The 17451-nt window shown below is 39.5% G+C and overlaps 1 protein-coding gene across 2 annotated transcripts; it reads right to left on the bottom strand.

Annotated features, from left to right (window-relative positions):
* Nucleotides 1-12592: 12592 nt before the first annotated feature.
* Nucleotides 12593-17031, bottom strand: socs9 (suppressor of cytokine signaling 9). Of its 2 annotated transcripts, none has more exons than XM_026366804.1 (2): nt 16888-17031; nt 12593-15715 (listed from the first exon to the last, which is right to left on the bottom strand). In XM_026366804.1, the coding sequence occupies exon 2, from the start codon at nt 15553-15555 to the stop codon at nt 13921-13923; it is 1635 nt and encodes a 544-aa protein (XP_026222589.1). In that variant the 5' UTR covers nt 15556-15715; nt 16888-17031; the 3' UTR covers nt 12593-13920. The 2 variants fall into 2 exon arrangements, with proteins under 2 accessions (XP_026222589.1, XP_026222595.1); XM_026366810.1 differs by lacking the exon at nt 16888-17031 and adding an exon at nt 15965-16871.
* Nucleotides 17032-17451: the final 420 nt, after the last annotated feature.

Genomic DNA, 17451 nt, shown 5'->3' on the forward strand with positions numbered 1-17451 from the left:
CCAGTGTTTGGGAGTCTACAAGATGTAAATTCTACACAAAAGAGGCCAGTGAGAAGCACCAACCCTGCCCTGAAGCAGTCCAATGTTTAGTCACACTGCAACTTTCCCATTAAATGTTACTGTTTATCTGAAAACACCCTGCCCCCAGAACTGTCTGTAGTTTGGAGCTCAAACAGAAATGTAATGACAGACACAAAGCAAAGTCAAAAAGGTCAACATTTCCCACGTTTACCTAAATGTAGCATTTAAACACACGCATTTCATAGACACAAAAATTCAATCAAACTTTGTAGAAATCTTCAATCGTCAATCTTATCTCATGAATTAAGATCAAAGAATAAACTCAGGCTCCAATATCCAATGTAATTCCACATGACTGTTTAATACAGCCAATAACTGGCTTTCTGCTTTGATATGCCAAACCGAACAAAGCCTCTCTCTTTCTTTCTTTCCCTCCCTCTCTGTCACACACAGAAGCTCGAGAAACACAGAGCAACTATGGACTTTTGCTAGTGTTAACAGAGAAGGTGGTTAGGACTGGGTAATGTGAACTAAATCAATATGATTTTAAGGGTCCCCTCCACTAATGCATAATGTTTATGTTTTTTCCAAAATAAATATAATCATCATAAAGTGAACTCAGAGAAACTTCCTTTCTACTGTCAAAAAACAGAGGACAACATGGTGAAGTAAAATGAGTAAAGAGGGGCACATCACAACATGGTGTGTACATGAAAATATCCCATAGAATAAACAATCTTCAATACAGTGTTTGACTTGTGTTCAGTACAGTGCACTGTTCCACTGTAATGTATAACAAAAAAAATAAATAATAATAATTCTCTTTACATTAAGTTTATCCACCAACACACTGCACAACTGTATTTTCTGAACTCATGCACAAGGCCTGTTCTTCAGTGTTCATTAGTGATGCCTTCATTTATTTCATTTATCTGAGATTATTTGCATTTGCATTTTAGCCTTTATTAGATATCTTGACAGAAGAAAGTCAGAAAGGAAACGTCCCCAGTTCAAGGCTGGCTGGGGACGTTGTGGTTATGTGGCCTGTGCACTAACTATAAGGCCACCAGTGTGCTCCATCTTGTATCTGATGTTGTTTTGCTTTTGCATTCATTAAATAACCAGTGGTGTCGATTAACAAGATCATCATCATCAACATCAGCTGTTTTGATAATCAAAAAATGTACAGTAAGTAATTTTTCCAAGCACAAATGCCAACTATTCCCTAGTTCTCTATGCTTCATGCTGTCCAATCTCATCTGCTGGAATAGCACAGAAATTCCACAAAATACATGTACTGTAAGTTTCTTGGTCTTCTTGTCAAACATGAGAAAAACAGGTTCCTCATTTCTGAGCAGTTGTATGCAGATACTAGTGAGACACCCAGTGTGCTGACTGTGCTTTATTTCCTGGCACAGGGGCGGGATGCCCAACATACTGTGTGCAGCACTCTTGCTATGGTTGAGTAGAACATGCAAATTAATTTCCAGTCCTCTCAGCAGGTACAGGATTTTGCAGACCGGCTTGTACTTCAAATCATATCTTTCAGCATGGTTTTTCATAGGTACATTTTTGCTCAGCATGCCAACGAGGAGGCAACACCATCTTCACTTTCATTTCTCCAACTGACTCCTATCAAGATATGAGTTTAAATGAACTCACTCACGTCATTACTCAAGTTTGCAATTATACATCATAGTTTAGAACATTTTATTATATTTCTTAGTTATTTGACCCTGAAACCATGACTATGCCATGCTAACATTTGAGTACAGATGACTGTCATAAAGAAAAATCCTTGGTTCAACTGTGTTGCTTTTTTAAAAAGATACCTGAAAATGCAAAAAAGAAATGGCAATGATAACATCTTGCCCCCCATTTGGCTGCATATTACATTTAACAAAGCAATACATTAAACATAAATCCAGCCCTATCACACCTATCACAACACCTCAGAGATACATACTGTCTCTGTTAGACATTGACAAGGCTGTGAACTGTTCAGACAACATAGAACTGTCAATCACTGGCTTCTTTCTGTCTATATCAGTGTCAGGTGAGCTACAACTAGACTGGACTTATAAATGACCAAGTGACAAACTGATATAAGATTTGTGGGAGTAGTTAATTCATCAGTACAGTACCTAGCGCCCTAACATGATGTGTAAATCAATATGTGTTTGCAATTCAGATGCATAAGCTTCTATTCATACAACTGAGGGTGTGTACACATGCATGTATGGGTGACCTAAACACTTGCAACTAAGCAGAGTCCATGCAATTCCTGGTGCAAATTCACACACAGCACCTCACTTACCAAGTGCAGTTGAAAAGCCAAGATGACTAAGCTGATTATCTTCACACTCCCTTAGTGCTGCTACCACTTAAAGATTTATTTGTCTATGTACATATAGATGTATGTGTCTATATATGTTCACTCAGTGCCTTATCAATCAATTACATTTTACACTGGTAGTACTGGTTTGAGCATCGGGTAAATACAGCTCGTTGGCACAGCGAGTGCTCTTGCTCAGTCTGCAGTAGTAGTATGATATAGCAGTAAAATGGTAAAACATAGTTACTGTGGTGATGTACTTCCATTAATACTTGGAGGCATGCTTACCAACCACTACCAGGAATGTGAATGAAACAGAAAGTCATTATTGTATAACAGATGTTTAAAGCATTTACAGTTCAATTACTTAGAGTAGTAAAGTATATCAGATATTGCTGGAAGATTCAACTGGAAAATTGTAAGCTGCAGTATATGTGACATATATGTGACATTTAGTCCAATAAAAGCGTTGTTTGGAATAAACATTGACTGATTATATATTGAGAGACAAGTTTGCTTGTTTTTTTAAAATAAGGTGAACTTATTCCTCCCAAATTGTACATAAACATTAAAACATCCTTATGCTAAGAGCTATGAACTACAGAAAATACAGATTATTAGATTAATAGCACCAGTATTAAGATCTTAATAATACTTTTTATGACCTAAACCTTAACAAATAGAATAAATACATAAAAAATAAATAGTCTCTTTACTGCACTTATAAAACTGTAGCATTTGTCTTCTCAACAGGTGAAAATAAAAAGCAGAGATCTTTGTTTTGTTCACCTAATGGGTAAAACACGATACATGCTTTGTGCCAAGAACATTATTGCCACTGGTTGTGCCTGACCACAGGAGCAAGAAACTGGCTGATGGATTGGACTGGCTGTATGCCAGATACACACAATCATGTCAAGCCATAATGTGATCCAATCTGTGTTGCTTTACTTTTCAACACTTCCTCTACATAGCCACTGCACAACTTTGTCTCCAGCCCTCATAGTCCTGCAGGTCCCACATTTTTTTTATGCCAAGAACCCACAACGTGCTGTACTGAAAGCTTCCTATTGTGCCCCACAAATAACTCATTAGCTATTTTCTAATTCTGAACAAAGCAGGGCACAATACAAATATGGAAAACTGGTATTAAATTAAAAATTGCAACAGCCCATTTTCCTTATTACAGTGCACATTATTGAAAATATTTGTTTTGGGGGTATTTTTGTGTTAAATGCAGTTTCATCAACAAAAACTGCTTTTCTAATTCGTCATTTTAAAATTAGGATGTCCTCATCCGATATTCTGGCAACAAGCAGGCCACACTTAATACTGCCTTTTCCTCCATATGCCCAGTATTCACTGCAGTTAATCTTTTAACTAAAAGGTCACTATTATGACTTTACCTCATGGCCAAAAACTAATTTGTGTATTTCGTCTCCAAAGTTCCCTTTCATTATGCAGCAGTGGCTAAGTCTTCACTGAAACCTATTGTACTGTTTGAGTCATAGGTACAGGAAACCAATTAAATTAAAGGAAAACATCTGTAAAACATCTGCTTTCTCTACAACCAAACAACCTATGTAGATGCTCTAAAACTGTACTCAGCATGCTCTGACACTCAAAATTGGAGACGCGAGAAAGAATATGATACCAACTCACTTGCTCTCAATTACGTGCTTCAGACATGAATTTAATATCACCTACTTTTAATGCAGGTTAGAAAAACATTGTGTGTTTTGTTATTGCTTTTTGAATAAGCAAGCACAGAAACTAAATAGCTACATCACTGTTCTTACTCTTGTTAGATGAAATTGGAAAAAAATAACTTTTACAGAAACCTTAAGAACTCTTCTAAATAACACAACTCTAAACTTCATTTAGATTTTATTACCATATTCACCGGCATCAATGAATCATCAAAAATGCGCAATTTGGTAATATATGCATGACAGACTCTGACTAAAAACAATCAAATTGATTAAATTAACTGAATCCTGTGGTCTCCACACCAGCTCATTTAAATATTGCACCAAATGCAAAACTTCTAAGATATGAATCACAGCATGGCCTTGGTTAAGCATATACAGTAAATCATATGCAATGCCCCTACATTACTTATTTACAGCCTAAATTCCTAAAATGTTGGGGCACTGTGTAAAATCTAAAAACAGAATGCAATGTTTTGCAAACCTCATCAACGCAGATTTTAAAAACGAGAAAATGTATCACTTTAAGAAAAAAATAAGGTAATTTTACAATCGATGGCAGCAACATGTCACAAAATAATTGGAACACAGGCAACAAAAAACACTTGAAAAGTAAGTGGTACTTACAAAGGAGAGCTGGAAGAATGTTTTGGAACTAATTAGATTAACTGGCAACAGTTTCAGTGAAATGATTGGATATAAAAAAAAGAGCATCTGCAGGGTCTCTCAGAAGTAAAGATGGGTTCACCAATCTGTCCTCCGTTCGTGCCTGGCAGTGTGTCACAGGTAGTGATGGACAAATTGACAGGGTCGATCTTTGGCATTTTTAAATAATCTGCATTGGCAGATGTATGCGCTGCTGATGGCTGATTAAAAACAAATGTCTGCACACACATGTGCAGACTGCACTGGAAGCATTTCAGGTGTTCATGCCCCTGTAAATAACAGCATATGGTAAATGGTAAATGGTCTGCACTTATATAGCGCTTTTCTACCTAACTGGTACTCAAATCGCTTTACACTGCGTCTCCTTCACCCATTCACACACACACTCACACATCGATGGCAGAGCTGCTATACAGCTGATCCTATGGTTGGCAGACAACTGTTCTACCTATTGAGCCACAGCCACACCTCATATGAATGCACAAAATTATTTAGGTGCACCAGTGACTAAAAAGCATGAATTTGTTCTGCACCTGAAAAGAGTAATCAGTGAGATTAACGGGTCTGAAAATAGTGTTATGGTGTTTGTGCTGCAGCTTCCCCTATCTGTGTCTGTGTCTGTGAGACTGAGGGCAGAGCTCAGCTCCACCACAACAGTGGAGTGGACAGCAGGCAGGAGAACAGATCAAGTGAGATATTACTAGTTTACTTCACGTTGATACACTGGACTTGTTACCATACACATGATAAAAGTAAGCAAAAAGCTAACAAAATGTTATATAAAGATACTTGTTAAAGAGGCAGACATCTCACGTCTCTCAGAAGTTCCAGAAGTCTACACGTTTTAATAGTGCCTCTCTGAAACCCTCAAATTATAGAAAATCTCACAGATATCAGCTTATTTTCTCTCCTGTTGTCATTAGCAGACCTACCGTGCACCATGACCACTAGCACTATTAAGGCGTTCAGGGACAATACAGAATGTAGGTCATCCATGTTTCAGAAACCTTTCTTAACTTCAAAATACTTGAACTTTAACAAATAGAGGGATTGTTTAAAACTCTAAACAGACCATTAAACTACATAAAGTTGTATTCTGTTTGTTCAGTTTCCTTAATTCCCTACTGCAATGCTGACAGTGTTCATTCTTTTACACTGTTATTCCATCACTGCAGCACAAAAAGCAACTTCGTAATAATAACTCAAAATAAAACTACTTCCCTTTATTGTATTTTAAATGAAAAATAATCTGCACACTGTCAAATATTTCGCATGACCCCCATCAGGTATCAAGTCAAGTCTAACTTTTACTGGTGCATGGTCTTTCGATTATATTTGTGTAACAGCATTTTGGCGTCAGAGACAGTTTTTGTTCAATTTATGTTCACAATATAATTTCCATATATGATACAGATTTCTTCTTTTCCATTCGACTGTTCCCTTCAGGGGTCGCCACAGCAAATCATCTGCCTCCATTTAACCCTATCCTCTGCATCCTCTTCTCTCACACCAACATCTATGATGCAGATTTGAAGAGACAAAAAATGCAAAGTAAATATTCACTTGCTACAATGCTACTTTACCTTGTGGGTTTCTTTCATTAATCTTTAACAGATTTGTAATGAAGATTTTAATGATGAGAAATAGACAAAACTCACATAACCTCCACCAGAATAGCAATCAAATAAGCCAGAGTCGGTGTGACATAGACGAGAGTCTATGTCACACCTTCCAGTGAATGAAATTAAGAGGACGTCTTCTGGTCCACATATCCATGCAATCAAATTTACAGATGAAATCTGTTTTGGGTGGCAAATCGGTTTTACTGTGCTGTTCCAGTTTGCAAACAGAATCATTTCAATGAAGAAGAAGTGATGAAAAACTATTTCTATTTACTCTAGTATTATAATGGGGCTATCTGCTGCCTATCAACAACGTTTGCCTGGAACCTTAAACCTTAAATCAGTTTACTCAACATGTCTGGACATTATACTGTTTCTGCAGATTTGACTGAGTAAGCTGCAGAAATATATTAACTGGAACACAAGGGCGTAAAAACTTACCACTGAGTGATGTGCAATACCAGAATATAACTCAATCAGTGAAATGGAAACCAACATGACATGCTCAACCTGTCAGGACCTCTCTGCTATTAAACCTCAATATGGTTAAACTGCAATGTGCAAGTTTTCACTACATCCTCCCTCATTCCCACCAACTCGTATTGATGAGGCACCGAACAGAATAAAGTCTACTTTGAGGTAATAACTATGCTTAACACTAAACAGGCAGTGAGGAGGCGGACAGTTAATACAGGTAATCTAAATTTATAGCACTGCTGACGTTTACCTTGTTTTAAAGCCAGTCACGTCTGCTGCCTGTCACCACAGCTGCCATTAACAGTGGTGTAGAGATTATACAAATGAGAAAAGTGGGATTTTTATTGCATTACCTCATGCAGACGGCGCATTTTGTGCATATTTGGATGGAAACATGGCTTTGAGTACAATAAGAGTGAATAATTTGACACATTTGTTGGTCATATTTTTAAATTAGTATGTCTGGTAAACAAAAGCTAATTGCACAAATGCTGCAAGCTCAGACAACATGCTGGTGGACACAGACAGCTCAAGACAGACGTACCATCAACAGCTAAAACTAATTCCAAACAACAATCCACAAACCAGACAAACTGTGTGCACAATCCTGTATAATGCTGATCATCAAACCAAGTTAAACAGCTGCAAGTGCAACACACACACACACAGAGAGAGAGAGACAGAGAGTGGATATTTTATAAATAACAAGAGTATTTAAACAGCATAGAGCCAAGCTAAGGTTTTGTGGAGCACATCAGTGCCATTTAAAGTGCTAAAATAATGACTCACTTTGTGGCTGGAATCCTCCACAGGGGGTCAGGTGCTTGTTTCTTCTGTGTTTGGGTTTCTGATCATCTCATCATATGGGACTCTTCTTCTCTAGAGTCTCATTATTTACATTTTCCATTATGGTGCACCTGCCTTGCTTGCGCTGAATGCATTTTTGTCCTCTGAGACATTGCTGTTGTCTCCATAGCACATGTCTGTCCGCTGTTTTCTCTGGAAGTGAAGTCCTTTATAACTCAGCCTAACTCCAGCCGGGACCAGATGACTCGACGTGACGTCCTGTGTCCCACGCTGCTCCACGCTTGTTGCTTTAGTCTGGACTTTACAAACACGGACATTATTTATTAGCGTGTCGTCTGTAGCTTCTGCAGTTTGTTCATCCTGCTTGTCACTGTTTTTATACATTTAGTACCTCTGCCCCGGTTATTAACGCTAGCAGTTCAGGACACAGTGCCTTTAGCAAAGCTAATTCCACAACCGGATATTTGAAAACCCCAGCAGGACATTTGACAGCTACCTAATGCTACATCTCTTCTGAAAATATCTTTTATTACCTCAAACTCTCATCCGTCTTTACTACTGAGTTTTAAAATATTTCCGCGTACAAACAAAAACACCTTTAACCCACTTTGCCAAACAAAGATGGCCGCCGGAACAGCTGCCTGATGCTAGTTTTATTATCAGGTCAGTTTTTGTTTGTTTTATCTTGTTGTTGACGTTATTAAGATAAAATAATAACTTTGTAATTAATTCTATGCGTTTTAATGACTTTCTTTATTTGCTTATGTTACAGGCCCTGGTGTTATTTGCAGAGCTTTGTACTCCAGTAAAAATACTCCACTGCAGGTAGAAATATCCTTTAATTTTCTTCAATAATGTGACATCCATTAATGATACATATCATTACATTAATATATAAAGATTTTTATAAAAGTCTATCCTGCAAAAAGAAACTATTAACTAATGATATTAAAATGAATGCATTGGAGTTCAATATAACATTTTTAGCTGGTTTGTATTGGAGTAATATAAAATGCAGTAAAGGACAATTACTATACTTAAATACACTACTTGTAAATGTACTTACCACTTTTGATTAACTGTCACACTGGCATGGTTTACTGAAACAAATGATCTTATTAGTAACACTGCTGGGTTTCCCTTTATAACAAGTCGAAATGTGTGCTGTTAAACAGCTCTGCATATACAGTACATTCAATAGCAAAATTCTTCTAGTAACAACTGTCAAATAGAAATTAAAAATGCACATTTAAATATTTCTGTTCAACACAGTCACCAAGTTACACTGATACATTCTGAAAATGTCATCACCACCGTACAACCTATGGTCTAAACCATGGATCTGTAAGCATCATGGGATGTGACCGTACAGGGAGAGCGCCTGTGACTTATTGCAATAATATGACTCACAACACAACTCAACAACGTTTCCAATACAATCCAATCACTTTAATGAAGTAAAATGGCACGTTATCAAACAAATATGGTTTCATAGTAAGGTATGGTAGCAAAGGGCAATTCATTTCCAAGACAATTGTCCACGTGTAACGAAGTGACAACAAAGATATGTGATGGTTTGTGTGAGTCCAGATAATTGAGGCGCCTGAGCTCCTGCAAGACGTTTCCCTGCAGATGAAACTTGACCACCCTGTCACAAAACGTTAAAAAGGATGGAAAATGAATACTGGTTGCTCATTCTGAGGAATGACTCTTACAATAACTGGCTGGCAAGGCCTGCACCTTTGTTTCTCATTAGTCCCTTTTCACTCGAACACACAGTGGTCACTGTAACCGCGGTACAACAGAATAATTAGCCACAGAGAGCAGGAGTTATGCCATTTTATGTATCAACATTATGATACATGGACCTTTTTAGCAGCCATTGTGGAGGCTTGTTATAATTAACCACTGCTTTCAAAGCAAACAATGCTTATCTATAATTATATCTGTGTTATCTGCTCCATTACAGGCCGTATGTACAAACACATTATGGTGCACATTACAACTACATTTTGACATCAAATTACAGCATGTGTTCATTTGAACGGTTCATATACAGTCCAACATCATCATCATTTGTCCGTGGTATATCGTGGAATTTATTTTCCCGCCTCTTGGTTAATGGCTGTGTCATTTACACAGCTATCCCATCAATCTGTGTTGTATCCATTGGCTTAGCTGTAGCATGCCCAGCACCCCGCATTATTCCATCAACGACCTGTCAGAGCAGAGGAGAGTGACAAACAGAGGCAGGAGGAACACAAGCAGCTCCAAATTAGAGAACTTGGTGTTTTGTTCTGTAGTAGAGGAGGCTGAGAGAGCAGGAGTGCATTTCAGATTTCAGATCTAGATTATGTTGTCAAAGGCTTGCTTCCAGGGAAACAAGCATCAAGTGTAAGCATGTCACAGTGCGGCAATGTAACCTCCTGGGGGGGGGGGTTGCTTATTTGCTTTTGACATGAAGTGCTCTGTTTGAAAGAAGTGCGTCTCGAAATAGGCAAGACTGTTTCTCTTCATGTTCAAGGTCGGAATTCACCTAGATTCTTTCCCTGACCAAAAATAACTCTCCTCAGCTGCACCGTTTCCTCAGTCACAGGAATGCGTTCCTCTTCTCAGTGTGGATAAGGGCATTTGTTAGATTATAACAGGCAGATTATTTAGGGAAGTAATTGTCCCCAGGTGTTCTCAACATTCCAAGCTCATTCTCCACCCTCCTGATGCTCAACTGCAGAGATCAGGCTCAGAGGAAAATCTCTTCCCTCAGTGGAAGAGAGGGGGGGAAAAATAGGTCCAAACAGGCACAAACGCTAAGTATGTGTAGCCAATCAGCTTTCTGCTTTGCTTGAGCATGCTGTCCCTCTGGGCCCGCTGATCCAGGCAAAGAAAAGTCCTCCTTCCTCCCTAGGGACCTGTAATACCTGCATGATGAGTGCCACGGCGCTGCCAGTTGCAGCAGCCACACTCAGTCCCACCGTCTGAACACGCCACACACAGAGAACACGCAGGCCTGAGAGCAGCCAGCGTGAAACGCAGCAAAGCTCTTTACAGCCACCTGCTGTGCTGCACCTAATACAGCAGTTCCTGTTTGCTGGACATGCTGCTTTGTCATGAGAAAAATGTGCATAATAATTAACTACATGGTTCCTGAAATGGTATTTTATTTGAACTTTCTCATCATGTCCCATGTAGTCGTACAAATTCTGAGACATTTCCAGAGGAACCTGCTACACATTCATTAGTTTTAGCTTTATCTGAAATCTGACAAGCTGCTTTTTAAATGACTATGCTAATAAACGGTTCTTTAATGCTAACAGCTGGATCCACACACCCTTTGAAAAAGGTGCTTTACTGAACCTATTTATTAACAGTTCTATGAGGAACCGTTTGTAGAACCACTTTCTAAAAGGTTCTTTGTAGAAATTAAAGCGATTCTTCTATGGCATCACTGGTTCCAGTAAGCACCTTATATTCTTGTTGCTGTTTGCATGTACACTAGCAATTATTGGCAACTAAGTAAATGACAGTATGACAGACACAGTAACTTTATTAATTTTAGTTCTTTTCTTACAGAACTATAAGAAATTATGGCATCTGTTTAATAAACTTAATAAACTAACCTTAAAATATGATCCTGAAACATATTAATATGTCAAGGAAACAATATGACAGAGCATTGCATTATGGTGACAAAAGCCTTGAGCCATCTCGTGCCTGAAATTGCTTGTGCACAGGGTTGATAGTATAGCCCACACTTGTGTATGCTCGACAGATCAAATGTCTACCATAAGAGAAAATCTTATTTCATAACTTGGTTTTTATGGCAGCTTAATTAAGCATACAAAGGTCAAAGATCCTCAGTTTGTATTGTGAATGCAGACTTAAATGCTGCCTTGGAACTGCTGTTAAAATCACTGTAAAGCAGCTTCATTAGTGGATGAGTGCTTGTCAAGGAAGATTTGCATCCCGCTCATCAAATCACCCCTCTCGAGCAGAATACACAGCAGTTCAGAAGACTACATGGCATCCATTCTCCATGCTCTGCCATTAACACTGGGATGGTTGTCTTTTGTGATTATTACTTAGCACGTATGACGATTAGCTTTGTGCTTTGTCACGAGTGTTTTCAGTAATACAGAATGCTATTCACACACAGCAGAAAATGACTCCTCTGCATAAAAGGTAAATTCTCCAATTAACATTTGAATAAGTCCTAGATAATAAGGTAACTGAAAGTCTGTGTGGCATGAAATGCTTTTTATTCTGTTTGTGATACGGGGATTCTTTTAGAATATCATTGTCTGCCATTCTTGATCAAACCCTTTTTTCAATTATTCATTGTCACTTTTTAATTAAAGAAATGCATAGACTCTTTTGAATGTATCTGATACAAGTTGCAGTTTACTGGAAAGACTGAAACAGGAATAAGTACACTTATTTTTCTATATTTATCTAAATTTACCAATGTTTACCAAAGTATTAACCACAGACATATCACACCATGTACCCTGTACTCCGATAGAACTGTTCCACTGCGTGTTCCTCTTGATTTAGGCTCCTATGCTGCATTTTAAGCTTCACTTCTCCTCCGTGCCTTTAAGGTTGAATCGTACAGCTGGTTCGACCTAGCAAAGCTTTCCAGTGCTTTATCTCTGTAACTGACTTCATGTTAACGCTCTACAAACTCCAAATACAATCCTTCTCGCCAGGGGTGGTAACTAATTAAGTACATTTACTCAATTATAGTAGCTAAGTGCAATTTTGAGGTGCATGTACTTTAATAAAGTATTTGCAGTTCACATTACTTTTACTCCACTACAAGTCAGAGGGAAATATTGCACTCTTCCTTTTTTGAAGACATACTACAGAGTCTTAATTGAAAATAAATGAATGAATAATGATGCATTTATTTAGATTAACCACCTGCCAGTTCATGAAATGGACACACAAGTCAGTAGAGATCTTTATCTTTACTCTTTAATTATTAGAAATGTTCTGTGATTATTCTTAAACACTGGTGAACAAATTGGTCTGTACTTTACTGTCATCCTCTTCAGCAGTGTTAAAAATACATGGCATTCTTTGTAGAGTACTTTTACTTGAGTACAAAATATAAAGTGGTACTATTTGATGTGGAGTATTGTTTGTGTACTTGCACCATTATTTGAGTACCGACTTTGTGTACTTCTACCATATCTGTTACTCATCATTCCTACTGTTAAGAATCATGTTCCCATCATTCATAGTGCCTTTTCTCTGTGGTAATGGAGGATTAGTGTGCAGGCACACTGCCTCTTTGAAATACACACAGCAGGAAGTGTAACAAGACTTTGTTTCTTTAAGGATCTGGGACTTTGCACCACAATTACATGCAATGTTCTTGTTTTGTTTTTTCTATAGCAAACCAACCAAACCCGTGGACAAAGGAGGAGTAAATCTGAAATCCATGAATGTCTAGGCTACATCATTTCCATTCTGATAAGACCCGACAGGTTCATGGAGGCCAGATTTGATCTTTCACTTTAAAAATAATAAAGACTGTTGGCACTGACTGCATGCAATTTAACCTGATAGTAGACACTATGGGTGGTTATAGGATGCAAGGTGAAGACAACGCAGCTGAATGAAGCGGAACATGGGCATGATTCAATCTTTGCATCTGGACCATGACACTAAAAACTAATGTGAGAACATAATCTTCAACATGTGAAAATGTCTATTCCGGAGCAACCAGTCTCCTTGCTAATAAGCTCAGGTAGCACATGCACTTGTCTCTCACCCCTTACAGTCAGCCATGGGCCCAATGTGGGAAACAATGATTAATACTGCAGACGTGCTGCACTTCCACACTTCAGTAACAAGAAAGGAACCAGTATGCCAGTATGTGTTCCACCTTCTCAGTACGTGACTGATGAACAACTCTATTATAATCATCTCAAGTCACACTATGAAACTTTCTCCTATTGTCAGATAATTAAGCTGATTTAGTCACACTAGAAAACACATGACATGCCAAGGTGGTTCTCTGAACATCACAGGTCTAAATAAGTTTAATTTGAGCATAAAGAACGTGGGAGTGCAAGGTCAGTGAGATTACATATTGTCTCATCAGTGTATGTTTAGTACAATTGTTAAGACAGGTACAGCAGGAATAAAATAAATAAGTAGTGCGGTGTAGGTTAATATAGCGTGAAGAACAAGACTTGTTCAGTTCAGTTAGAGGAATCTTGCATTAATTAAAAATGTATCTAGTACTTTCTTTTAGTCAGTTATTTTTAATCGTTCTTCACTCCCACCATGTATCCATTCGCCGTACGCGTACTCTCTGCTTATAGTGGTATTCTTTCAGGTGTTTTTTCAATGCATTTGGAATGGGAAGCATGTTAATGCCATCATAGGTGGTACAGCTGCTTATGACTGCTCTGCAGATGTGCTGCAGGCTGAAGGGCTGTGTGCGGTGTATAGGGTTGGAGAGCAGCGGCTCGAAGAACATGCAGGAGTTGGGGTCCTTGTAGTGCTCCAGCAACCCTGTAACTGTGGGAGCGTGGAAGACGCTCGGGTCGTGTACGTCAAAGCTAAAATTGTGGTTCCACTGTTCGATGCGCGCATGTAGCGAGCGGCCATAACGACGGAAGCTGACGGAAAAGAGGTAGTCTTCCTGGGCAGAATCACGCAGGAGGAAGGTGCCTTCTGGTTTTCCCTCCAGCAGCGTTTCTGCCTCGTAACGGTCCATGACACCCCAGTAACAGGGGAGGTTGGTGATCTGCAGCAGGTCTGGAACTAAGCAGTGAATGTAATCAATCTGAGTGTGAATGCGGTAGCCATCGTGAGATTTTTGATGTTCAGTCTGAGGAAGTGTTGTTCTAGAGGGCATGTTGGTTGCTGTAGCCTCTGGATCAACCAAAGGGTCAGAGATGGTGTCACAGGTGTGGACAGAGGCCGACGCTGAGGCCGAGGCCACCACCTCATCTAAAGTGTCCAAACAGCTCTGTAGCAGGAGCTGGTGTTGTTGCTGCCTTTGGAGAAGAAGCTGCTGTTGCTGATGGACGGAGGCCCTGTCAGTACCAGCTAACTCATTCATACCGTGAGCCAGCTTGGGGCCATGTTTGTAGAGAGGGTTAATTTGGGCTGTCACCTCAAATGTGTGGATCTCTGCATTGGGTGGTGGCTCGACACCCTGTTCAATGCTGATGCGCCTGCGCTCTCGCAACCTATCATCTACATCCTCCACTACTGTAGCCATGGCTGATTTTGGGGGACTGCACACCACTGCAGAATCAAGCGTAGGAGGCTGAGTAATGGGGGCCGTGTGTTGCTTAATGAGATACCACTTCTGAGCCAGCTCGGATCCTACGGGGAAAGGGCAGTCATCCAACATTAACTCACTGAGTAGGATCTTTCGCTTTGAGGAGGCACACGCAGTTGATGATGACAGAGCCTGTGGAGGTGAAGGTGGTGCTGCAGCACTGTGTGTCTTGATTGGGAAACACTGCCCCATTGCATCTTGGATTTTCTGTCGAAGAGTGCGACTGCTGCTCGATCCTCTGCAATCACCTTCGCTTGGTGCAGATAAGTCGCTGACTGAGCCAGCTGTTCCCAGTCCTGGTTTGGTTGTTACCCGTTCCTGTCCAAGTAATGAGGCTGCGACTTCCAAACCCTGCCACCTCCAACTCTCCTTCAGAGAAGAGGAAGATTGGTCCCTGCTCTCTAGGTCACTCAATAGTTCACCATATTCAAAGCCATCACTGACAGGCCGCTCAGCTGCTGGTTCATGGGAGGCAAGGCCTTTTTTCTTCTCTTTTCCACCTTTCCTGCCACCACCTGCGTCTCGTCTCTCCTCTGATCGGCTCTGTCTCACTTTGGGACGGGCCCCCCTCTCTCGATCTTTCCCTCGGTTCCCTGACTCCTTTGGTAGTGACATGATGGATTATGTGGTGAAACTGAAACTGATGCGCCACTCCAGACAGTTGCCAAAGAATGACTTGTAATTGCAATTAGCTTTCAGCAGGAAATTTTCCATCCACATCCTTTGTATGAGACATCATCCCCCTCCCAATGCAGCTAGAGAGACTGTAAGCAACCTGCAAAACAGAACCAGAGTTTGCTTTAGAGCCTGAAATTGTCTTTTTAAAGCCATTATGAGTAACACATCCTCCAATTTCTGACTATACATATTGGATTTGTGGATAAATACAACAAACCAGCTTCAAGTTCTATCTAAACTGACAATAACGTTCACTATCATTTTTTCTACTAATCATTTTCTCAATAACTACATTAATCTTTAAGCCCAGATCCCCAAACATCATGTAAAACAATAAAACACACACAAAGAAAACAAAGCTTGTTAATGGTCGTGTTGGATTGAATGTCTTCTACTATTCAGACAGTTTGCAGCAGGGCCTGGCTCACACGGTCTGATCCTCCATGTTAGCTTTTCTGGACTTTGAGCAGCACTGTTAAGTTTTAAATCCATTATATATTCAAATAATAATAATACATCGTTGTTTAGCTCTGATCAACCGAGGGAGGTTCTGTTTACCAAAAACTAGGCTAATTACAGTTAACATTGAACTAGTTATCATAGTCACCGCACTCATTTATTAGTAGGTATGTTATTATTCTTACAACAGTAAACATGTGCATTCACAACATTAACACGTTAACGTTAAGTTAAATGGTCATTAACTTTTAACACTAGTCTCTAATCAGTTATTAGTTAGCTAGCGGTTTTAACTGAACAACAAAAAAGTTGACGAAGAACAAACTGCGTCGCTAATGAGGTTAAGTTTTCTTTCCTTTAACGTTTATCTGGTTGTTGTGTCTAATTAACCAACATCCTCCCTGAGTCTTAATAAAGATCATGGACGCTCGGTAAACGGGATGGACTTCTGTCAGGTCACATAACGTCAGGTTAGCTCAATGCTGAGAAAGCGGAAGGTCGAGTCCAAATATTTGTACTTTTCTCCCTACACCTTCAGTTACCAAACGCTAAACTTAAACACGGACAAGATGTCAAATCCTTAAATCAAACCGACAACTCAATTATCAGTTTACAGTTAAACATCAATAGATGCCATTAACATTAGCTAGCTAACATCTTTAGCAAGCAGCTGTTTACGGTCAAGAGGCTAACTGCTAGTTCTGTGCTAACTTGGGTAACACTACTCTTTACTGTACGAGGAAAGGTTAAGGTGCACTTAACGCAACGTACATTAGTCTTTAACAATCACAACATAAACTGTGAGCATACCCAGGTAGTTGTCCCCAGGGTTCCAGACGAAAGATCTTGTGTTTATTCGTTGATAAACTAATGACGTTAACTAAAAGGCGGCTAGCTCATTTTAGCTTTCTAAATAAACTGCTGCAACCCGGAAGTACAAAGTCATCGGCGTCGTTTCTCCGGTCTCGTCAGAATGTCAGCATGTGTAAGGATGAGTGAGAGCAGGCAAATACACATGAACCACAAGTTAAGTTGCAAAAGAACTGAACCTCTTTATTTGGACTGTCAATGATCCGACGGATGCTGCACTTCAGACCATTCACACATATGAGTGACAGTAAAAAAGTAGAGTGAAAGCATGGGATGCAAAAAGTTCATAAAATATTAGAAAATATCCAGGGACTCGTCAGAATTAAATATAAATTGTACAAGACAAATATAAGAAATGTAGCCTACAGCTGGCTGCATTAATTCAATAACTAAGCCTGGCAGGGACATTAACATGATCTAAGGACCACTTGGTAGAAGTCTCCAAACGACACAGGCTCTGTACCTCCTAGTGGATGCTCGGTATGTGAAAATACACCAGGCTGA

Source organism: Anabas testudineus, chromosome 13 (assembly GCF_900324465.2).
Source record: "Anabas testudineus chromosome 13, fAnaTes1.2, whole genome shotgun sequence".
Classification (NCBI taxonomy): domain Eukaryota; kingdom Metazoa; phylum Chordata; class Actinopteri; order Anabantiformes; family Anabantidae; genus Anabas; species Anabas testudineus.